Here is a 24,884-nt window from a genome sequence, read left to right as displayed (position 1 = left end):
GCCACCTCATCAGGAGCATGCACAGGCATTGTAGGGAGGTCATACAGGCACGTGGAGGCCACACACACTACTTAGCCTCATTTTGACTTGTTTTAAGGACATTACATCAAAGTTGGATCAGCCTGTAGTGTTTTTCCACTTTAATTTTGAGTGTGACTCCAAATCCAGACCTCCATGGGTTGAAAAATTTGATTTCCATTTTTTTATTTTTGTGTGATTTTGTTGTCAGCACATTCAACTATGTAAAGAACAAAGTATTTCAGAAGAATATTTAATTAATTCAGATCTAGGATGTGTTATTTTTGTGTTCCCTTTATTTTTTTGAGCAGTGTACTAATAATGCTTTCCCTTATAATAGAGTAAGAAATGCTGTAACATCCTATAAAACATAGTTGTTTTAAAGTGACAGAAAAATAAATCACAAAAGCCTGCCAGAACATTAAGTTAAGAAAAATTAGTTTTATTTTAGCCAATTTCACAGCTGTATATTTTAGAAAACTTTACAGACTGTACAATGTATATATTTTATCTTCTGAACAAAGGCATAGGTCCAATAAATGCAAATACTGTACCAACCCAAGCTACAGGCAGATTTACACAGAGAACAACTCTCCGACAAGAATGGGATATGGTCAGTTTGAAGTAAAAATGTAAAAACTGTACAAAAATAACGTGGATTACTTTTCTTCATATATTCAACTACTTTGCAAGAACAGATATTTCAGTTTCCAGAGTAATAAATCTGTAGTCACCAATCAATGATACCCTCCGGGAATTGATGGCACATTTGATATATTTACAGAGACACTCCTAAACTATACAGAAAAGTAAAATATATATATATATATATATATATATATATATATATATATATATTTGGGATTTGTATAGTGTATTGATTAAAAAAGGCAATAGAATAGAATAGCACACTCCTAATAAAAAAAAGGTAGTTTGGGGAGGGTATTTTGCAATTTAATAGTGTACCAAAATTAACTTAAATAATAAAATATATTCTAGTGATACCTAACATTTATACATGTATGAACATAAAATTATTTTTGGTGTAATACATTACCTGCAAACAGCTAGGAAGTTTCACTCAGGAACTAAACAACTATATAAAATTGCTTCTGAAGAGTAAATGAACCTCAGCCTTAGACACAAGATAAATCAGTGACCTGTTAATACTGCTTCACACAAAGGAAAAATACCTTGACAGTGGTTTCATCATGCTAATGTAAAAATAACCTGGACATGTTCCTGACAATATACAAAGATCTGTTTTCCTTTCCTCTCCATTTTATTAGCATATGTCCTGAGTTTACGCACACTCTTTTTGGGGCTTGTTACGATGCATCCGTACACAGTTATAGTTTTGTGGGAACTGATTAAGTCCTTTACAAAAAAAAAAGTCCATGTCTGAGGTATTTTACCTTCCAACCTCAGTGGGCAATGAAAGTCAGGGCTCACTGCTACCCGTTTTTTTTATTTTATTTTAAATATATATTTATATAAATTTCATATATATATATCTTATGAACAAAAAAAATATGCATTTTCTATATTTCCTTGTCACGCAAAAGTTTGTCAACATCTTCTTTCGGTACAACTTCTACAGCGTTCAAGAAGTGGATTGCTAGATGTTTTGTAAGTATACTCCATATCGTACGTCTGCCCAGAAAATAAAAAAAAACTGGCAGGGTTCAGTTATTTGTTCCAAACGTGAAAGAAAAAAAAAACAACTTTAAATAATCTAGCGCATCGCAATGGGTGCAGATATCCCTTTAAGTGTTTCAAGGCTATTTCATAAAACAAAAGTAATGGATTTTTAAAATTCGTCAATTTTCCTTTGCAAGTATTTCAACATGGAGTCCATTCCTTGAGCAGATCCCCAGATCTTCTTAAGCAGTTCACACTCCCTTTCATTTGTTTGTTCCAAATCTCCTCTCATGACATTCCGGACTAAAGCTTTGGACTCTTCAAGTACCTGTTGAACAAGGAGAAAGAAAATGAATATTTTGTACCTCATCCATAACCAAGTGAGCAATAAGATATCTTCATAACATAAGATCCACATACTACGGGATTGCAGTTCACAAGTTCCTTAATGCGGACCATAACTTCTTGTGTGAATGTCCCAGGCCAGAAGACCTGAGATACAAGGCCTTTTGCACATGCTTCTTGAGCCGTTAGTTTCCTTCCACTGAGTAACATCTCATTCGCCTAAAATGAAAGAACATGAAATGTTTGGTAACTATTCACATGATTGGAAGAAGAACTATCCAATGCAAATTATCAATCGCATGTATATCAAATGTTTGTTTTCTTTTTTATTTTTATATAATTTTGGATTCACATACATTTTTTAACAATTTTGCAGTGTTTTCACTAGCATATTTACCAAATTTTTTGTCAAAACCATTGTGGCAAAATGTTACTTTAAAGAGGACCTATCATCCACGAAATACAGTACAATCTGCAGGTGGCATGTGTTAGAGCAGAAGAAGTAGATTGCTGTATAGTATTGTGGGAAAAGATTCAGCAAAACTTAAGGTAACAAGGCCAATAAGATAATGGGTTGCATCAAAAGGGGCATGGATGCCCAAGATGAGAACATAGTCCTACCACTTTTCAAATCACTAGTCAGACCACACATGGAGTACTATGTACAGTTCTGGGCTCCTGTGAACAAGGCAGACATAGCAGAGCTGGAGAGGGTTCAGAGGAGGGAAACTAAGGTAATAACTGGAATGGAGCAACTACAGTACCCTGAAAGATTATCAAAATTAGGGTTATTCACTTTAGAAAAAAGACGACTGAGGGGAGATATAATTACTATGTATAAATATATCCGGGGGCAGTACAGAGATCTCTCCCATCATCTATTTATCCCTAGGACTGTGACGAGGGGACATCCTCTGCGTCTGGAGGAAAGAAGGTTTGTACACAAACATAGAAAAGGATTCTTTACGGTAAGAGCAGTGAGACTATGGAACTCTCTGCCTGAGGAGGTGGTCATGGTGAGTACAATAAAGAAATTCAAGAGGGTCCTGGATGTATTTCTGGAGTGTAATAATATTACAGGCTATAGATACTAGAGAGGGGTCGTTGATCCAGGGAGTTATTCTGATTGCCTGATTGGAGTCGGGAAGGAATTTTTTCCCCCTTAAGTGGGGAAAATTGGCTTCTACCTCACAGGGTTTTATTTGCCTTATTCTGGATCAACTTGCAGGATGACAGGCCGAACTGGAAGGACAGATGTATTTTTTCGGCCTTATATACTATGTTACTATGTAAAATAGGGGAAGGCGCAAAAGCTTTTCAAACATCTTTCTAGTTTCAGATTGTGTTATTTCCACTTTAATATAAAATCCGCAATTTAACAGTAACTTAATCTATTCAGAGTATTATATGACTGTAGTGAGTTAATCAATAAGTAATAACAATGTCTGTGAAATGAAATAACTGTAAAAAAGAAAACTTACTGATGCAATGCCCATTATTTTAGGAAATAGTAATGATGAACAACCATCTGGGCTTTGTCCAAAAGTAGTGTAAGGTGTCTGAAACCATGCCTTCTCATTTGCCCAGATAACATCACAAAGTGGCAATATAGAAGCCCCCAATCCTATTGCAGGTCCATTTACAGCAACGATAATTGGTTTCTTAAACTGAATAAAAGTATTTACAAATACTCTGCAAAATAATATATCCAAGAGTTAATATAAAAAAATATAACAAAATAAATGCATAATTATAAGAGATATATTTACTAGATTGTGTCATACAGCTATTAATCCAGTGCTGGCAGGGCATGCGGGTACTCTTGAGACATTAAATTAAAAAGTGACAAATAGTAACCTACTACCCAAGAGGGACTTGATACTGACAGTTACACCGGACCATCATTTTATAGATTGTAAAACAATTAAGCTTATCTTCCACTTAAATTATCCAGTGAAGAGTTATGATATATTTACTTACATAATATGATGCCATCTGGTGTTCACAATGTATAGCAATGGGAACGTCTATCTACTGAGTCTTGTGCTGCTGCTACATACATGGTGATCCTCTGTTCACTGCTGAGCAGCTACCAGAAATAGCGTTCACACTTGTTGTATTCACTGCAGAGGTGCTAAAAAAAAAATGTCTCTCTAAGGGTCACTATGCAAAAAACTGGGGAGAATCATTGAGAATGTGTGACCAGCAGCACTCAAGCTCAGTAGAGGGATGAGCAGACTGCTTTACACTTTGAACTCCAGGCAGTGCCATACTTTGTAAGTAAACATCATAACTCTTCATTGGAAAATTTCCTGACATGTATGATCTATAAAATTAATATGACATTTAATGGTATGACAAACCCTTTAAACCCTTAAGGACTCAGCCCTATTTCACCTTAACCCCTTCACTTCTGCAATCTGTATATATACGTGATAGCTGCACATGCCCCGTGCAGCTACCACGTATATAAACGTTCTGGCAGCTCTTTAATCCAAGCGCTGCAAAGCGCTTGGATTTAAGCTTCTGCCCCTGCCCTGCTGCTGTCACGGACAGCATACAGTCTAGTAATGCCGGCAAGGGGCCAATCAGAGTGGCCCCTTGCCGGCAATCGATCCGATTGGTTAGTCTGTGCAGACTAACCAATCGGATCGCGGCAGTGTTAAAGTGCCGGTTTCAGGCTCTGATCTGCGCTCTGCAGATCAAAGCCTGAAAGCAGATAGTGTAACTCATGCCCCCCGATCTGTGCCCCTCCAAGCCCTTAATGCCGATCTGTGCCCCCCCATCTGTGCTCTGCTGATCTGTGCCCCTCTCCTGCTCGGATGGCATGCGGTCCGCTCCCTCCCCGCCCCCTGCATTCATTTTCAAGCCGCCCCTCCTGCCCCAGCCTCCCTCGATATCCTCGATATTGTGGGCAGCCTCCCGACCCCCCCCCCTTTCCAGCGCTGCCCCCCCCCCCCCCGATCCCCCTGCTGTGTGCGATGGCGGCGGCTCAATTACTGAGCCGCCGCCATCAGCAGAGAGTGTCAGCTCTATGCTGACACTCTCCTGTAACCCCTATAGATGCCGCGGTTGCGGCATCCATGGGGTTAACAGAGGGAGGGAGCTCCCTCTCTCCACCATCGGGGCTGCAGCGCTGTGATTGCAGCACCCGATGGTTGCCATGGCAACCGGACGCTTTGCAAAAGCGTCCGGTTGCCATGGCAAAGGCATCCAGTGCTGCCACCTACAGGCAATCTGGAAGTACTATACTTTGGAATGCAAGAGCATTGCAAAGTATAGTACAACTATCAGCCCCACTGGATCTTCAAGATCCAAGAGGGAACTGATAAAAAAAATAGTGAAAATAATAAAAGTAAAAATAAATAAATAAATAAAAATGTAAATTAGAAAAAAGAAATTGCCTTTTCCTATAAAAAAAATGAAAAAAATAAATAAAATACACATATTAGGTGTCGCCACGTCCGTAACGACCATCTCTATAAATATATCACATGATAGACCCCGTCAGATAAACACCATAAAAATAAAATAAAAAAAACAGTGCCAAAAGATATTTTTGTCACCTTACATCACAAAAAGTGCAACAGCAAGCGATCAAAAAGGCTTATGACCCCCAAAATAGTACCAATCAAACCGTCACCTCGTCCCGCAAAAAATGATAACCTATTTAAGACAATCGCCCAAAAAATAAAAAAAGCGATGGCTCTCAGACTATAGAGACACTAAAACATCATTTTTTGGGTTTCAAAAATGCTATTATTGTGTAAAACTTAAATAAATAAGAAAAAATATACATATTAGGTATTGCCACGTCCGTAACGATCTTCTCTATAAAACTATCACATGACCTAACTTTTCAGATGAACACTGTAAAAATAAATAAATGAAAACTGTTCCAAAACAGCCAATTTTTGGGTCACCTTGCCCCATAAAGTGTAATAATGAATGATCAAAAAATCCTATGTACCCAAAAATGGTACCAATAAAAACCTCAACACTTTCTGCAAAAAACGAGCCCCTGCACAAGACGATCGGCACAAAAATAAAAAACATATGGCGTTCAGAAAACCAATCCAGCAAAATCTGCCTTCCAAAAACCGTATGGCATTCCTTTCCTTCTGCGCCCTGCCGTGTGCCCGTACAGCAGTTTACGACCACATGTGGGGTGTTTCTGTAAACGGCGGAATCAGGGTAATAAATTATGAGTTTTGTTTGGCTGTTAACTCTCAATGTGTTAAAGAAAAAAAAATTATAAAAATGGAAAATCTGCCAAAAAGGTGAAATTTCATCTCCATTTTCCTTTAATTCTTGTGGAACGCCTAAAGGGTTAACAAAGTTTTTTTTAAATCAGTTTTGAGTAATTTGAGGGGTGTAGTTTCTACAATGGGGTCATTTATGGGGGTTTCCACTATGTAAGCCCCATAAAGTGACTTCAGACCTGAACTGGTCCTTAAAAGGTGGGTTTTGGAAATTTTCTTAAAAATTGTAAGAATTGCTTCTAAACTTCTAAGCCTTCTAACGTCCTAAAATAATAAAATGACATTTCCAAAATGATGCCAACATAAAGTAGACATATGGGGAATGTTAAGTAATAAATATTTTATTAGGTATGACTTTCTGTTTTAGAAGCAGAGAAATTGAAATTTGGAAAATTGTGAATTTTTCCAAATTTTTGGTAAATTTGGGATTTTTTCATAAATAAAGGTGAAATATATTGACTCAAATATATGACTGTCATGAAGTACAATGTGTTACGAGAAAACAATCTCAGAATGGCATGGATAAGTAAAAGTGTTCCAAAGCTATTACCACATAAAGTGACGCATGTCAGATTTGAAAATTTTGACCTGGACATTGGGGCATCAATGACCCTTGGTCATGAAAGGGTTAAAGACCCAGCCATTTTTTGCAAATCTGACCAGTGTCACTTTAAGTAGTGATAACTTTAAAACGCTTTGACTTATCCATGCCATTCTGAGATTGTTTTTTCGTCACATATTGTACTTCATGACACTGGTAAAAAATACTAATTTTTATTTATAAAAAAAACAAACAAATTTACCAAAAATTTGTAGAAAATTGCAAATTTCCAAGTTTCAATTTCTCTACTTCTATAATACATAGTAATACCTCCAAAAATAGTTATTACTTTACATTCCCCATATGTCTACTTCATGTTTGGATCATTTTGGGAAAGATATTTTATTTTTTGGGGATGTTACAAGGCTTAGAAGTTTAGAAACAAATCTTGAATTTTTTCAGAAATTTTCAAAAACCCAATTTTTAGGGACCAGTTCAGGTCTGAAGTCACTTTGCGAGGCTTACATAATAGAAACCACCAAAAAATGACCCCATTCTATAAACTACACCCCTCAAGGTATTCAAAACTGATTTTACAAACGTCGTTAACCCTTTAGGTGTTCCACAAGAAGTAATGGAAAATAGAGATACAATTTCAAAATTTCACTTTTTTGGCAGATTTTCCATTTTAATAATTTTTTTCCAGTTACAAAGCAAGGGTTAACAGCCAAACCAAACTCAATATTTATGACCCAGATTCTGCCGTTTACAGAAACACCCCATATGTGGTCGTAAACCGCTGTACGGGCACACGGCAGGGCGCAGAAGGAAAGGAATGCCATATGGTTTTTGGAAGGCAGATTTTGCTGGACTGGTTTTTTTGACACCATGTCCCATTTGAAGCCCCCCTGATGCACTCCTAGAGTAGAAACTCCAAAAAAGTGGCCCCATTTTAGAAACTACGGGATAGGGTGGCAGTATTGTTGGTACTAGTTTAGGGTACATATGATTTTTGGTTGCTCTATATTACACTTTTTGTGAGGCAAGATAACAAGAAATAGCTGTTTTGGCCCAGTTTTTATTTTTGGTTATTTACAACATTCATCTGACAGGTTAGATCATGTGATATTTTTATAGACCAGGTTGTCACGGATGCGGCGATACCTAATATGTATACTTTTTATTTTATTTAAGTTTACACAATGATTTCTTTTTTGAAGCAAAAAAAATATCATGTTTTAGTGTTTCCATAGTTTGTGTTTCCATAGTCTGAAAGCCATAATTTTTTCAGTTTTTGGGCGATTACCTTGGGTAGGGTATGATTTTTGCGGGATGAGATGACGGTTTTATTGGCACTATTTTGGGGTGCGTGTGACTTTTTGATCGCTTGCCATTACACTTTTTGTGATGTAAGGTGACAAAAAAATTGTTTATTTAGCATAGTTTTTATTTAAATTTTTTTACGGTGTTCATCTGAGGGGTTAGGTCATGTGATATTTTTATAGAGCCGGTCGATACGGACGCGGCGATACCTAATATGTACACTTTTTTTTTATTTATGTAAGTTTTACACAATATCTTTTTTGAAACAAAAAAGAAAATCATGTTTTAGTGTCTCCATATTCTGAGTGCCAGTTTTTAGGCGATTATTTTAGGTAGGGTATGATTTTTGCGGGATGAGATGACGGTTTTATTGGCACTATTTTGGGGTGCGTGTGACTTTTTGATCGCTTGCTGTTGTACTTTTTGTGATGTAAGGTGACAAAAAAATTGTTTATTTAGCATTTATTTTTACGGTGTTCATCTGAGGGGTTAGGTCATGTGATATGTTTATAGAGCCGGTCGATACGGACACAGCGATACCTAATATTTCCCCTCTACTTTTTACAATTTTTTTTAAACTTTATTTGGGGAAAATTACGTTTTTGTTTATTTTTACTTGAAACTTTTAATTTTTTGGGGGGGGAAAGTTTATTTTTTCAACTTTTCTTTTCACTTTATTTTTTGTCCCACTTTGGGACTTGAACTTTTGGGGGTCTAATCCTTTACAATGCATTCCAATACTTCTGTATTGGAACGCATTGGCTGTATGAGTAATACTGTGTGTATTACTGATATAGCTTCCAGCCTGTGAGATCCACAAAAAAACAAGAAACTAAGTACGGCTGCCTAAAGATCTACAAAATATGGATGCGCTCTGTGTTGCACCCGCCTTTTTTTTTTTCAGACTCATTAACTTCAATGGGTTCATGGTCTGCACTTTGTGGCCAAGTATAGGACATGTTCTATCCCTTTGCAGAACAGACAAATGGATGCACAAAAGACATGTCTGCAAAACAGGGACCATGGACTCAGTCAACGCAGACCGCACACGGACCGCATCGGTATTCTGTGGATCAGCAGTTTGCGAAACCACAAAGCGGTCACAGTTGCGTGCATGAGACCATAACCTTTTCTCATTGGATCCTATCCTTTCTCATATAGCAATCAGATCTGTAACAAATACAATATATAAAAAAAATTATTCTTTTACATATCACCCAGGAAATCAGTCATTTCGGTCCTTTTTTTTTGTTTGTTTTAACAAAAACACTTCTGGCTGTCAAGTAACTAGCTGCAGAGTGTATCCTCCCTCATTGCTCAATTTGCAATAGAAAACTAGAAACACTAAACCCTGCCAATGGCCAAACCAGGAACCCCTAATTACCTGTGCGCCAGAAAAAAAAGGGATCACGAATACATTACAACTTGTGCTCTCAGCAAAAATTATACACTGACAAATTGTCAGTCTGCAAAATTTTATGCATGCCAATAATGTTTTAATTATTTACGCTTAGGTCTGGTGTTGGTTGGTTAATAATGGATATGAAAATTAAACAGTAAGTTATATATTCTACCATTTCCTTATAACACAAAAATTTTTAATTAAATTTTTTTTTTAACGCACACACTAATCTAACATTCAACATTTGTACAATAGGTCAAATATGAACTGGCAAATATATACAGTAACTGCTTGAATGAATTCATTTTCCACTGATTACTCCAAGCTACTTGTATATAACGCGGCACAGTTTTTAGAGATTGTGCACATACCTAATTGCATCTGCCATTTTAGTGCTCTCTTTTTTTCGATCATCTGTCAAGCGTCTTATAAAATAAATAAAATCCAGCCCACAGCAAAACACACTCCCAACTGCACTGAAAAGAACTAGCTTGCTGTCATCTGCAGCTGCCGTGGCTAGTGCACCCTGGACCTCCTTCATTACCTGCAAGACAGAGAGAGAATGTTCAATTTATGGCAGTAGATTACTCTTACCCAGGCAATATGAAACTGCTAAGTCTTGTTATTAGCAAGAAAGGAAGGCTGCAGAAAAGTTTGGACTGTCTAGCCCGGCTTTTATAAATTTACACAGCTTAGAATTCTAAAATGAAAGATGCAAACGCAAAACTAAATCATAACTTGAAGCAGGGTTTTATAGCCCAAAAAAGTTCTTCCAATTTTTGTACTTTGATTTACCAACTTAAAGGGGTTGTCAGTTATTTTTTTGTGTGTTTCTAACTAATCAAATGAAGAGGCTTTACCATGTACTTACTGCATCTGCAGTGGTTCCTTTCTCAGATTTCACTGAGGGTCATATGACTTGTGATAGCTTCTTTCCCTGCTCTGATGATGTTTCGTTCACAAGCCTGAGACAGCAGATATGTGTCTGCTCTCTCCTTGGATTCTTCAGGAAAAACTTTTACCCCTTCAGCAGACTCAGAGCTGAAGGCTTTACTGAGTAGCTGCAGGCAGTGAGACAGATGCTGGACACAGGAGCTGACAGACTAGAGGAGTTCTGCAGAGCATTGCACAAGAACAAGTAGGGAGAAGATCCTGTGTGTATCAGCAGTGTCATTGTACAGCTGGGACTTGTAGTCCCACACATACAACATGCTGCTGAGTGTCCCAGCAGGCAGACATGTCACTCAGGGAAGACTTATTCACTCCCTTTGCAGAGCGGGTAAACAAAGGGCCAGAATAGAACCAGGGAAATGAGGAAATGTATAATCTTTTTTTCCTAAAACTTGCTTAGCTTAGATATATATTGCTGCACATCAGATTTACAGTGCTATATTTTTTTTCTTCATAACTCGGACAACCCCTTTAAGTTATGTAACTGCCACAAACAAAAAAGTATATACAAACTGCATATACACAACACAAAATGTACAATTACAGGAAGTTAAATCCATCTTCTATACACAGCCCAATCTACCTTCTTTTTACATTTCCCTCTATACAAGCTTCGTGGTAGCAACTGTGGAAGCATGAGGTCTCATTGGAATTCCCTGCTTGCATTACTGAACTGCCTTCCTAACTCATCTCAGCATTCTGTAATTATGTCAAGTATCACTATATTACAGAAATATTAGAAATTAAATAGTCAATTCAGAGTAAAAGGAGCAGTAATTCCACACAAGATGCATCTGTCTAAAATTAAAGTAGTATTACTGTAAATCAAATAGCTTTAAAGGGCTGTCCATTTGGTAAAATGTTTTTAAAACAGAGTCAAATTTATTTCTACCGTGTTAGCCAGTAAATAGAAGATACAAAAATTGAGATCCCTCAGTGGTTGATACCTTTTAAAGGCTAAAGGCTGTATTATACAAAGATGTGGCAAACAACTGTCGGGAGGGAAGCGGTCCCTCCTGGTATTACATGCAGTGATCTTCTCCGCAGCATGGGGAGGAGCGATCACTATGCCATTGCTTGTCCCCATGCTGTATGGTGCTTTGCCGGCAGCAGATCGTTATTAGACACCACAATCTGCTGTCTGCAAACGATAATTTTTTTATCATCTCAAAAGGTTTGGATTGCCTGATGATCGTTTTCTCACTCATTGGGCAATCAATATTACAGGCAGGCAGTATTACACTGCCAGATGATCGCTAACGAGTGAACATGCGAACACTCATTAGCCTCCTCAGGACCGCCGTACGCAGGATTGCGTCTTTGCGGCGGTCCTGTTGTTCTGGGTGGACGCGCCGGTGCGTCCTCTCGCGAGACGCGAGATTTCGTGCATTGCCGGCCCGCGCATGCGCATCGCGGGCCGGCAAAAGTTAAAGAAGTATTTCGTCACCAGCCTGCCAGCAACGATCATTGGCTGGCAGGCTGGCGATTTTCAAAAAATCAAATCAGAAGCCAGATAACAGATCATATTAGTAAATATGATCTGTTATATGGCTTCTCTTCTCCTCTGCTGGTCCTTTTCGTCGGTTGGATCCAGCAGAGAAGCAGACTTCACTGTGAGTACCCACCAAACACTGTCCTTAGCCCCAGATCACCCTCCATCACCCCCATCACCCGAATTAACCCCTTGATCGCCCCCTGTCAATCACTTAGTGAAAGACAAAAAGTGATCAGTGTAAACTGTCACATTTTTTTTTTCACTAGTATTGGCTGTTAGGTTTTAGGGATAGTTTAGGCCCCTTGGTTAGGTAGTTAGCGTCAGTTAGCGCCCACCCGACCGCACCGCAGTCACTTTTATTCGCTGATTAGCGTATTGCTAATCAGCATTTGTACTTTTATAGTATCTGTAAGTGATCAAAACTGATCACGGTCAGATCTATAATAGTATTAGTGTCACTTTAGTTCGCCCTCCACCCAAAACGCAGTGTTTGCCCGATCAGGCCTGATCGGTCGCCCACACGTGCGTTCACCCACGCCTGCCCCACCGCAGTGACAAAAAAAAAATGTTGTTTTTTGATCACTGCACATTCACTTTACACGCACTGCGGCGATAAAAAAATCAGTTTTGATATTTTTTATCAACCGCAGCAGCCTCCGGTACTTTGCTAGCCTCCCCTTTGTAAGACAGGTTTGCTTTTTTTCTTGGGTAGTCTCAGGGAATACCCCTAAATTTAGTAGTCCAAAATGTCAAACAGGGGGTATTCTTCTGAAGAGGCCTACAGGATTCTGACCCAGTCGGATGAGGAGTGGGAACCCTCATCTGACGAATCTAGCGGGTCAGAATATGAACCTGTAGAAAGCAGTGGCTCTCTGACCCAAAGTTCGGACGAGGAGGTGGAGGTCCCTGGCAGCACCAGGCGTACCCGGCCCCGTGTCGCTAGACCACAGGTTACGCAGGATCCGTTTCAAGAGCAGCAGAGTGGGGCTGTCGCTGCCGGATCACGTGGTGAGGCATACACCAGCAGCGCAGCCCTTCCTGGACCTAGTACCAGCACTGCCGTACAACATGGTGACGTGGCGAGCACCAGAAGGGCAGTTGAAGCTGGTACGGTGGCACGTGCACTAGTTACCCCGTCGCAGCCACCGCGCAGACAGGCCCGTAGAGCCCCTAGAATCCCTGAGGTGCTGGCAAACCCTGATTGGCAGTCACCAACTTCAGCCGCACCAGTAGTTCCCCCTTTCACCGCCCAGTCTGGAGTTCGGGTTGAGACGGCTCAAATCGGTTCGGCCCTGGGATTTTTTGAGCTGTTCTTGACTGCGGAACTCTTGGACTTAGTCGTGGCAGAAACAAATCGGTATGCCACACAATTTATATCCGCCAACCCGGGAAGCTCTTATGCCCATCCTACGTTTTCTGCATTTTAACGACAACACCACCTCCCGTCCCAGAGGCCACCCAGCTTTTGACCGGCTCCACAAAATTCGGCCCCTCATAGACCATTTCAACCAGAAATTTGCAGATTTGTATACCCCCGAGCAAAACATCTGCGTAGACGAGTCCCTAATACATTTTACCGGGCGCCTTGGCTTCAAACAATACATCCCAAGCAAGCGTGCCCGGTATGGGGTCAAATTGTATAAGCTCTGTGAAAGGGCCACAGGCTATACCCACAAATTTCGGATCTATGAGGGAAAAGATCAGACCCTGGAGCCGGTCGGTTGCCCTGACTACCTGGGGAGCAGTGGGAAGACAGTCTGGGACTTGGTGTCACCCTTATTCGGCAAGGGGTACCATCTTTATGTGGACAATTTCTATACAAGTGTGGCCCTCTTTAGGCATTTGTTTCTAGAACGGATTTGCGCCTGTGGCACCGCGCGAACTTGTCGTGTGGGCTTCCCCCAACGGCTTGTAACCACCCGTCTTGCAAGGGGGGAGAGGGCTGCCTTGTGTAATGAAGAACTGCTCGCGGTGAAATGGAGAGACAAGCGTGACGTTTACATGCTCTCCTCCATTCACGCAGACACGACAATCCAAATTGAAAGGGCAACCCGTGTCATTGAAAAGCCCCTCTCAGTCCACGACTATAATGCGCTCATGGGAGGGGTGGACTTCAATGACCAGATGTTGGCTCCCTATTTAGTTTCCCGCAGAACCAGACGCTGGTATAAGAAGGTGTCTGTATATTTAATTCAATTGGCTGCCTATAATAGTTTTGTTCTCTACAGTAAGGCTGGGAGAACAGGATCCTTCCTCAAATTCCAGGAAGAGATCATCGAGAACCTCCTTTACCCAGGAGGTTCCGTGGCCCCATCCACCAGTGTAGTTAGCCGTCTACACGAGCGACATTTCCCCAGTGTCGTTGCTGGTACCTCAACCCAACCGCCACCCCGAAAAAAATGTCGTGTCTGTAGCAGGAGTGGAATAAGGCGTGACACCCGCTATTTCTGTCCTGACTGTCCTGACCACCCTGCCCTATGCTATGGAGAGTGTTTCCGGAAGTACCACACACAGGTACACCTAGCATAGGGATTGCATCTCACAGGACAGGCACACAGGGCTATTAGGGCCCTTTTACTCACAGCTGCTGCAAACCTCTCCTTTCACCTGGAATAAAGTGCATAACGTACTTCGCCACATCTTTGGGCGATTTGCGCTTTGCACATTGTCCCATGGGGAAGGAGAGGTTTGTTCTATAAAGGTAAAAAAAACTAAACAAAAAAAAAATTACCGGTAAGTAAAAAAGTTAAACGTTCAGTTAAAAAAAAGTTTCTATGTTCCGTTCAACAGTTAATAAATTTATTGCGTTGCGGCCTGGTTTTTTCTTTTTTTTTTTTTTTACCTTCCAGGTGGACCAACCGATCGACTAGCTGCAGCACTGATGTGCATTCTGACAGAAGCATTGCGCTGCTGTCAGATTACATGCAAGTCGGTGTATGCGGCGCTGCAAGACGAGATTTCTCCTCTGCAGTAAAAGATACGTTTGCCGAGGCATATGAGCTGAGGAGGTGGCGGTGTTCATATACTTTGGCAAACACTTTGTATATATATAAAAAAAAAAAATCCCAGCAATGATTTATTCATCCACATCGATTGATGTGAATGGAGAAATCGGGTTTGCCAGGGCATACGAGCTAAGTGGGTATGGATGTTGGGCGGAGCTCCTATGTCCTGGCAGACGCCTTTCCCCTCCTTTTTCTTTTTTTGGCAGAGATTTTTTCATCCACATTGATCGATGCGAATGAAGAAATCTGTGCCGTTCATTTTTTTCTTTCAGCCCAGAGGCTGAACGGAAAAAAAAAATCTCATTACCCGTATGCTCAATATAAGGAGAATAGCAGAAACTCCTAATGCTGGGCATACATGTAATGATTGTGGAGACCCTCAAATGCCAGGGCAGTACAAACACCCCACAAATAACACCATTTCGGAAAGAAGACACCCTAAGGTATTCGCTGAGGGGCATATTGAGTCCATGAAAGATTTAAATTTTTGTCCCAAGTCAGCGGAAAGGGAGACTTTGTGAGAACAAAATCAAAAAAATCAATTTCCGCTAACTTGTGCCAAAATTTTTTTTTTTCTATGAACTCGCCATGCCCCTCATTGAATACCTTGGGGTGTCTTCTTTCCAAAATGGGGTCACATGTGGGGTATTTATACTGCCCTGGCATTTTAGGGGCCCCAAAGCGTGAGAAGAAGTCTGGTATCCAAATGTCTAAAAATGCCCTCCTAAAAGGAATTTGGGCACCTTTGCCCACCTAGGCTGCAAAAAAGTGTCACACATCTGGTATCTCTGTATTCAGGAGAAGTTGAGGAATGTGTTTTGGGGTGTCTTTTTACATATACCCATGCTGGGTGAGATAAATATCTTGGTCAAATGCCAACTTTGTATAAAAAAATGGGAAAAGTTGTCTTTTGCCAAGATATTTCTCTCACCCAGCATGGGTATATGTAAAATGACACCCCAAAACACATTCCCCACCTTCTCCTGAGTACGGAGATACCAGATGTGTGACACTTTTTTGCAGCCTAGGTGGGCAAAGGGGCCCACATTCCAAAGAGCACCTTTTGGATTTCACAGGTCATTTACCTACTTACCACACATTAGGGCCCCTGGAAAATGCCAGGGCAGTATAACTATCCCACAAGTGACCCCATTTTGGAAAGAAGACACCCCAAGGTATTCCGTGAGGGGCATGGCAAGTTCCTAGAATTTTTTATTTTTTGTCACAAGTTAGTGGAAAATGATGATTTTTTATTTTTATTTTTTTTTCATACAAAGTCTCATATTCCACTAACTTGTGACAAAAAATAAAAACTTCCATGAACTCACTATGCCCATCAGCGAATACCTTGGGGTCTCTTCTTTCCAAAATGGGGTCACTTGTGGGGTAGTTATACTGCCCTGGCATTCTAGGGGCCCAAATGTGTGGTAAGGAGTTTGAAATCAAATTCTGTAAAAAATGACCTGTGAAATCCGAAAGTGCTCTTTGGAATATGGGCCCCTTTGCCCACCTAGGCTGCAAAAAAGTGTCACACATCTGGTATCTCCGTACTCAGGAGAAGTTGAGGAATGTGTTTTGGGGTGTCATTTTACATATACCCATGCTGGGTGAGATAAATATCTTGGTCAAATGCCAACTTTGTATAAAAAAAATGGGAAAAGTTGTCTTTTGCCAAGATATCATAGAACTTTTTATTTTTTGTCACAAGTTAGTGGAATATGAGACTTTGTAAGAAAAAAATAAAATAAAAAAAATCATCATTTTCCGCTAACTTGTGACAAAAAATAAAAAGTTCTATGAACTCACTATGCCCATCAGCGAATACCTTAGGGTGTGTACTTTCTGAAATGGGGTCATTTGTGGGGTGTTTGTACTGTCTGGTCATTGTAGAACCTCAGGAAACATGACAGGTGCTCAGAAAGTCAGAGCTGCTTCAAAAAGCGGAAATTCACATTTTTGTACCATAGTTTGTAAACGCTATAAATTTTACCCAAACCATTTTTTTTTTACCCAAACATTTTTTTTTTATCAAAGACATGTAGAACAATAAATTTAGAGCAAAATTTATATATGGATCTCGTTTTTTCTTCAAAATTTGACAACTGAAAGTGAAAAATGTCATTTTTTTGCAAAAAAATCGTTAAATTTCGATTAATAACAAAAAAAGTAAAAATGTCAGCAGCAATGAAATACCACCAAATGAAAGCTCTATTAGTGAGAAGAAAAGGAGGTAAAATTCATTTGGGTGGTAAGTTGCATGACCGAGCAATAAACGGTGAAAGTAGTGTAGGTCAGAAGTGTAAAAAGTGGCCTGGTCTTTCAGGGTGTTTAAGCACTGGGGGCTGAGGTGGTTAGAGTACTTTGACACTAGCGGATCAGTTTTGCCCTAATGCATTCTGAATGGAAAAGGATCCGCTCAGAATGCTTCAGTTTGCCTCCGTTCAGTCACCATTCCGCTCTGGAGGCGGACACCAAAGCGCTGCCTGCAGCGTTTTGCTGTCCGCCTGACGAAGCGGACCCAAACAGATCCGCCCTGGCACACAAAGTAAGTCAATGGGGACAGATCAGTTTTCTCTGACACAATCTGGCACAATAGAAAACGGATCCGTCCCCCATTGACTTTCAATGGTGTTCAAGACGGATCTGTCATGGCTATAGAAAACATAATACAACCGGATTCGTTCATGACGGATGCATGCGGTCGTATTATTGTAACGGAAGCGTTTTTGCAGATCTATGACGGATCCGCAAAAAATGCTAGTGTGAAAGTAGCCTTAGCTGCGGGCAGTTTAATACAAGCTTAACTGAAAATATGATGACACAATTGCAAGCTTTCAAGACTACTTAGGCATCTTTTAAGACAGCATCTGAATATCCACATAGTTATACACCAAAGTACATAGAGAGGTAGATGAGACAAGTGATAGAAAGCAGTTCAGTATTAGTGGAGGAGTAAATAGCTGTAGCAGTAAATTGTAGCAATTATAGATAAGGAGTGAAGAAGTTTTATTGTCCTCTAACAGATATTCAGTCCATGAATGCCGTGAACCCAAGAGGTCTGAGGGGCACACTTCTTAAGAGATGTAGAAGGACATAAATCCATGACACATTCATTCCAGATCCGAGTGCGTTAAAAGGTGGTCATAAGCTTGTATTCCCAGACTCTCCTGTCCTTCTGAGATTTGAAATTCCCTTTTAATATCAAGACTTTCATGTCTGTGTTGTTATGGTCATGGCTGCAAAAAAGTGTTTCTGTACAGGCAGATATTTCCTTTCTACTTTTATTGTATGTCAGTGACAGTTCATTCTTGTTCTAAGCTTTTGACCAGTTTCACCAACATAGAGAACCCCAATGGGACATTTGGTATGTACAATCAAATAGATCACAAGTTTTGACGTGTATTGGGGACCTGTACCTTGTCAGTGGTCATTATGTATGGACAAAACAGTCAGAATAGCATAAAAAAAAAAAAGAATTGAGATATTCAGTTCACAGATTCCTCACTAGGCCACCCTCTTCCACTGCTCCATGATCCATTGCTGATGCCAATTGCTCAATGTGCAAATACATGAATGGAGAGTAAAGAGATCTTTCTAATGATCTTTTCATTCTTCATCTTACAACCATGGCAAGTAAAGAGGAAAGTAGTTTTCACAAACATAAATGGGGATGGTGGACATGGGTCAGCATGGGTACTCTGAACTGTTGTAAATAAGCAACACCATATACTGAATGTTCTGACACTTTTATTTTTTATCATACCAGCATCAACTATTTCAGTAGGTTGTAAGCTCTTCTGTGGGATCAGATGGACTAGTGGATCGACTATCTGTGTCATGTCTTGGGCCTCTGCAACCCTGTTGCCTGTTCACTAGTTCATTCTTGGGTCACTTATGAAACATCCCCCAAGACCTGCTGTTTTGAAGATGCTATGACACAGTTGTCTAGCCATCACGGTCTGGCCCTTGTCAGCCGTTCACTGACCATTTTTCCTGCTTCCAGCACATCAACTCAGTCTCAAAGTAAACTGTTAAGATTTCATACACAGTAGGCAGCAAAATGTAAAATTAAAAGAAAAATAATATATTACGTAAATAATTTACCGATGAAACTAACCTCAGGATTGAGTGAATTATTCTCGGATGATTTTGTGGAAAGTAAGATATGTGTGAATCCATCCTGCTTGCGCACAACAATATCCCTGTATCGGTAAGCACTTTCAGTCTGTCTAACACTGAATCGTAGCCTTTTATCAAAAGACTGGTCTCTTCGCTCATCAAAAAATCTCCGCTTTCCTGTAACTCCTGCTACTGATGTCTGCAAAGTGTTGGTACCATTTGCAGTCAATGCCTGCATGAAAGTAGACGGCCCTGAAAATAGTAAAAAAATAATAATATATATATATATCATAAAAGATTGTTAAATACATAAACCAAACTGAATATTCCAGGTGTTATTCTATAATAGAGTTTTTATTTTATTTTTTATCCTAGTGAAGCACTTGGAATTTGAACTACAGTCAAAACAAGAATTGTTAATCCCATCTTGTTGCTCCATGAGCTCCTCACCAAAGAGCCGAAACCAAGGACAAGCAGCCAGGTAAAAGCCAAAGTAATAAAGTAGCGCCAACGTAAAAGCAGATTATCACATTATCGCAGATTATCCCTATTCTGTCCTCCCTTGTGTTCCACACCATCCAATCCTAGCCATAGCATACTAAGGACAGAATAGTGCCAAACCTGTAGAGTGTTAACAAAGGTTAGAGGTGCTCGCACTGCCTTTACACCGACTTCAGCATTATTTGTGCGATATGGCAGAAGAATTGTTATCCTGTGCTAGCCATCGTAACAAGATAGCAGAGGAAAAATGGCTGCAATATCACAAAAATAAAAGCTGCACTGTAAAGATTTACAATGGTGGATATATGCAACAAGAATTTTTTTTTTCTTAGCACCACAGAACTTACTGGTCATCCCAAGGGTGTGTTACATGACCTTTGTTATCACCCCCTTACAAATGAGAGAGGATCCCTAATGAGACCATCAATCAAGTACTCTGTGACTCAAATGTTGACTGGCATCTGGATCGTGAAAAGTGTTGGTTTTTTTCAGATCTGGTGAAGATGCATGTACATGTAAGCATCAGAGGCATCTATGAACACTGCACATCTTGTTAGTTTGTTTTCAGAGCGCAAGCCTCTTCATGGATCAGATTTTTAACACAAAAGCATAACATTTTTTTAAAAAATAAATAAAAATAAATCACGTATGTGGCTAAAATTGCATGAAGGTTTCTATTTGAATGTAAAGTGCTGGCTGGGATTTTCAGAATGTGTCATGCGTCAACTACAGTATTAGAAAATGCATGGGCACAGGTTATAATAAATTATTATATTTTTTTTTAGAATTTAGGGTTTATTTGCGTTAAGTCAGAAGTGTGAAAATTGGCACTATTGCCATGGCACGCTTGGTCATATCATTTTCTCAGGTTGTGTCTTCATAACAATTGACTACTGAACATTTACAGTATTTAGAGGGGTATTCCATTCTATCTGATCAGCAGGGGTCCGACACCCTTACCCCCCATCGATCAGCTGTTTCAGTGTAGCTCCATCGTACAAAGTCGCACTGGAACAATATACCACTGTTCACAGTGTAGTGAAAGGAGCTGGTTATGTAGCACTGTTTCCATAAAACCCTTAAAGAAGCACCCCCACAAACATTGTTATTCTGACTCTTTAGAAAGGTACATGATATAAACTGTGGTTAAGCAAATTTTCTTGCCAGTTACTGTATTTGTGAGTTATAACTTCCCTTCTGATCCTCAGCTGTGTCATGTGACCAACTCTCTGATCTCCAACTGACACAAGACAGGAAGTAGGAATACATGGAGAAACTGACTTTGCGTCCACACATAAGATGCAGTGTTATTCAGAGAGTCAGTGTTGATCACATGGAACAGTTGAGGATCAGAACGGAGTCACAGTAATTGGTAAGAAAATTACCTTCACTACAGATTACATCATGTACCTTTCTAACAAGTCAGAGAATAAAAATAAAGTGTTTCTTTAAGGACACGATTTTCCTTTTTTATTTTTGTATAATTTTTACTCCCTGTAATCCCAGGCCCATAACTTTTTATGTTTCCATTCACACAACTGTATGAGAGCTTGTTGGGACAAGTTGTACGTCCTAATGGCATCATATTATATTGCATACAATGTAGTTGGGAGCTGGATAAAATTCCAAATGGGGAAGAATTGGAAAGAATGGCAAGAATTGGAAAAAAACTCATTCTCTGGGTCACTAGGATTACTATTAGATATTGGTGGTATATCCTGAGGATAGGCCATCAATAACAAAATCTGCAACACCCCTTGGCAAATTCTCTCATGAGGGTGCAACATTATTATATTGCTACTTTAGCACCTTTGGGGAGCTATCTTTTTGAGACTGCTTGTATTTACCTCAGGTTGTGCTAGTTATGTAATAGTATTGGTCTGCACTTTGCTTTTTTCATGTATTTTGCTTGTAAGCTATAACAGCATACTTTTGCACTTTGTACTTTTCATATATATATATATATATATATTTTAATCTTGGTGCTTTGTGACCCATTGTGTGTATCAGCTCCATTCAGGGCTGTGCAGTGATCAGTGGAATTCTTACAGAAATCCACTGAAGTGTTCCTTAGGTTTTTATTGTGGTCTGTTAAATAAAGTCTATTTTATTTTTGCTATCAACTGGGTGTGCACCAAGTGTAAAAACTGCTCGAAACCTCTGGCAGTAAAACGGTTATTGAGACTTTCTAACCGCATCTTATATCTTATCATACCCAATATCCTATCAGATTCTCTACATGAGAGTTCTGTTGTGTTCATTGGAGCTAGGACCCACTTCTGGGAATGGGAAATTGTTTTAGCCCATATATATATATATATATATATATATATATATATATATATATATATTTCTTTTTTACTTAAACATGCCTATTACTCCATGTTGCAAATTGGATTTAAATGTCATAAAAAGATGACATTTTTTTGTTTTTCAATTAAGCTCATGGATGGTATTGCGTTTCAGGGCTCTCTGGATCACTGAAATCAATCTCAAACACCTTTGATAATTAGTTTCCAGATGAGTTCAATTAAAGGAAAACTACTTAAGAAGGACATTTCACATTATTAAGCAAGCCACAGGTTTCAAGCAATATGGTAAAGAAAAAGGATCTCTGCTGCCGAAAAGCATCAAATAGTGGAATGCCTTAGACAAGGTATGAAAACATTAGATATTTCATGAAAACTTGAGAATGATCATCGTACTGTGAAGAGATGTGTGGCTGAAATGGTTGCAGAGGGCCCAGACATACATGAAGACTAATTTTCAAACAATCTTGTTTACTCATGAGTGCCGTGCAACCCAGGATGGTCCAGATGGATAGAGTAGTGGATGGTTGATCGATGACCACCATGTCCCAACAAGGCAGCAGAGTCATATTTTGGGCTGGAATCATGGGGAGAGAGCTGGTAAGCCCCTTTAGGGTCATTGAAGATGTGAAAATGACCTTGGCAAAGTATATCAAGTTTCTGACTGACCACTTTCATCCATGGTACAAAATAAGAAACTGTGCCTTCTGTAGCAATTTCATCTTCATGCATGACAATGCACCATCTCATGCTGCAAATAATACCTCTGAGTCATTGGCTGCTATGGGCATAAAAGGAGAGAAAGTAATGTTGTGGCCACCATCCTCCCCTGACCTCAACCCTATGGAGAACCTTTGGAGTATACTGAAGCAAAAGATCTATGAGGTTGGGAGGAAGTTCACATCAAAACAGCATCTCTGGGAGACTATTCTGACATCCTGCAAAGAAATTTAGGCAGAAACCCTCCAAAAGCTCACAAGTTCAACGGATGCAAAAATTGTGAAGGTGATATAAAAAAAAGGGTCCTATTTTAACATGTAACTTGGCCTGTTAACATGTTGATTAAAATAGCTTTTGATTTCAGTAAGGCCTTATGCAAACGGGCGTTGTGCGGCTGCTCCGTGCATTGGGGACCGCAATTTGTGGTCCCCAATGCACGGGCAACGTCCGTGTGGCGGCCGGGACGGATTGAGACCCATTCAACATGTTAAATTTTTTGGCGGTGCGGAGGCACGGACAGAAACACCACGGAAGCACTCAAGGAGTGCATTCAAGTGAATGAGTCCGCATCTGTGATGTGGGGAGCACACGACCGGTGCCCGCATATTGCGGACCCGCTGTTTGTGGGACGCAATACGGACACGGCCTAAATGTGACTTCTTAATGCTGCAAATTCAACAAATAACTATTTTCAGTTCTTTACAACCTTTACAATGTTTTGAAACTCTGTTGTGCATAATAATTTGGAACAGTGCATTTTGAGTTTTTTAATTTGTGAAAAAAAATACTGTTATCATTAGGAGGTTTGTTCAATAAAATTTGATTTATACACTAATGGTTAATGACTTGAACATTATATTGTCATTTGTATACACCATTTAGGAAAATCTGAGAAAAATATCATATGCATTATAATTTGGAACACAGTGTATTTATATAACCCTCCCAAAGAAATATCATAGTAAGGTCAATTAAAACAATATGCTATGCCTGCAAAATCCCTGTCAATTGATTGCACTGTTGGATAACCGAGAGCTGTTCCATGTAGGATTCTTTGTATTTTAGTATAATGATATTGCTTTATTTTGATTTGGGGGCCTCAGAATTAATCCCTTAATGACTGAGCCATTCTGCAACTTCATGACCGGGCCGATTTTTGCAAATATGATATGGTTCACTTTATGTATTAATAACTTTCGCATGCTTTCACTTATCCAAGCCATTCTGAGACCGTTTTCTTGTGACACATTGTACTTCAAGTTAGTGGTAAATTTGAGTCGATATAAACCACCTTTATTTATAAAAAAACATCCTATATTTACAAAGAATTTGGAAAAATTTTAAATTTTCCAAATTTGAATTTCTCTGCTTTTAAGGCACACAGTGATAACTCACACAATAGTTATTACTTTACATTTCCCATATTTCTACTTTAGGTTAGCATCATTTTGAAAATATCACTTTCATTTTTAAGACTATAGAAGGCTTAGAATTTTGGAAGCAATTCTTACATTTTTAAGAAAATTTCCAAACCCCACTTTTTTAAGGAGCAACATATGAAGTCACTTTGTGGGCCTTACACAGTTGAACCCACTAATAAATTACCACATTTTAGAAATAACACCCCTCAAGTTATTCAAAACTGATTTTACAAATGTTAACTCTATAGGTGCTCCACAAAAGTTAAAGGAAAATGGAGATGAAATTTCAAAATTTCACTTTTTTGGCCGATTTTCCATTTTAATCCATATTTTTCCTGTAACACAGCAAGGGTTAACAGCCAAACTAAACTCAATATCTATTACCCTGATTCTGCAGTTTACAAAAACACCCCATATGTAGTCATAAGCTGTATGGGCACACGGAAGGGCTCAAAAGGAAAGGAGCACCATATTGTTTTTGGAGGGCAAATTTTGCTGGACTGGATTTTATACTCCATGTCATATTTGAAGCCCCACTGATGCACCCTACAGTAGAAACTACCAAAAACTGACTATTTTGGAAACCACGTTATAAGAGGACAGTTTTATTGGTACTATTTTGGGATACATATGATTTTTGATCGCTCGATTTCACGCTTTTTGTGAGGCAAGCTAACCACAAAATGTTTTTTTACGATGCTCACCTGACAGGTTAGATCATGCACTATTTTTATAGAGCAGATTGCTACGGACACATCAATAACAAATATGTCATTTTTTGTTTGTTTCAGTTTATATAATAAAGCATTTTTATGTCTCCATTTACTGAAA

The 24,884-nt window shown here is 39.4% G+C and overlaps 1 protein-coding gene across 2 annotated transcripts in view; it reads right to left on the bottom strand.

Moving 5' to 3' along the window:
• Positions 1-872: 872 nt before the first annotated feature.
• Positions 873-24,884, bottom strand: part of CDYL (chromodomain Y like) — an 86,585-nt gene continuing 62,573 nt past the window's right edge. For both annotated transcript variants that reach the window (XM_040432044.1, XM_040432045.1), the window contains 5 exons: positions 19,101-19,354; positions 9,904-10,076; positions 3,486-3,696; positions 2,080-2,223; positions 873-1,987 (listed from right to left, as the gene is read on the bottom strand). In XM_040432044.1, coding sequence (XP_040287978.1) covers positions 1,829-1,987; positions 2,080-2,223; positions 3,486-3,696; positions 9,904-10,076; positions 19,101-19,354 — 941 coding nt within the window. In that variant the 3' untranslated portion in view covers positions 873-1,828. The remainder of the gene's footprint in view (positions 1,988-2,079; positions 2,224-3,485; positions 3,697-9,903; positions 10,077-19,100; positions 19,355-24,884) is intronic.

This window comes from Bufo bufo, chromosome 5 (assembly GCF_905171765.1).
Source record: "Bufo bufo chromosome 5, aBufBuf1.1, whole genome shotgun sequence".
Lineage (NCBI taxonomy): Eukaryota > Metazoa > Chordata > Amphibia > Anura > Bufonidae > Bufo > Bufo bufo.
Note: the sequence above shows the minus strand (reverse complement) of the source record. Positions and strands in the feature narration are given on the sequence as shown.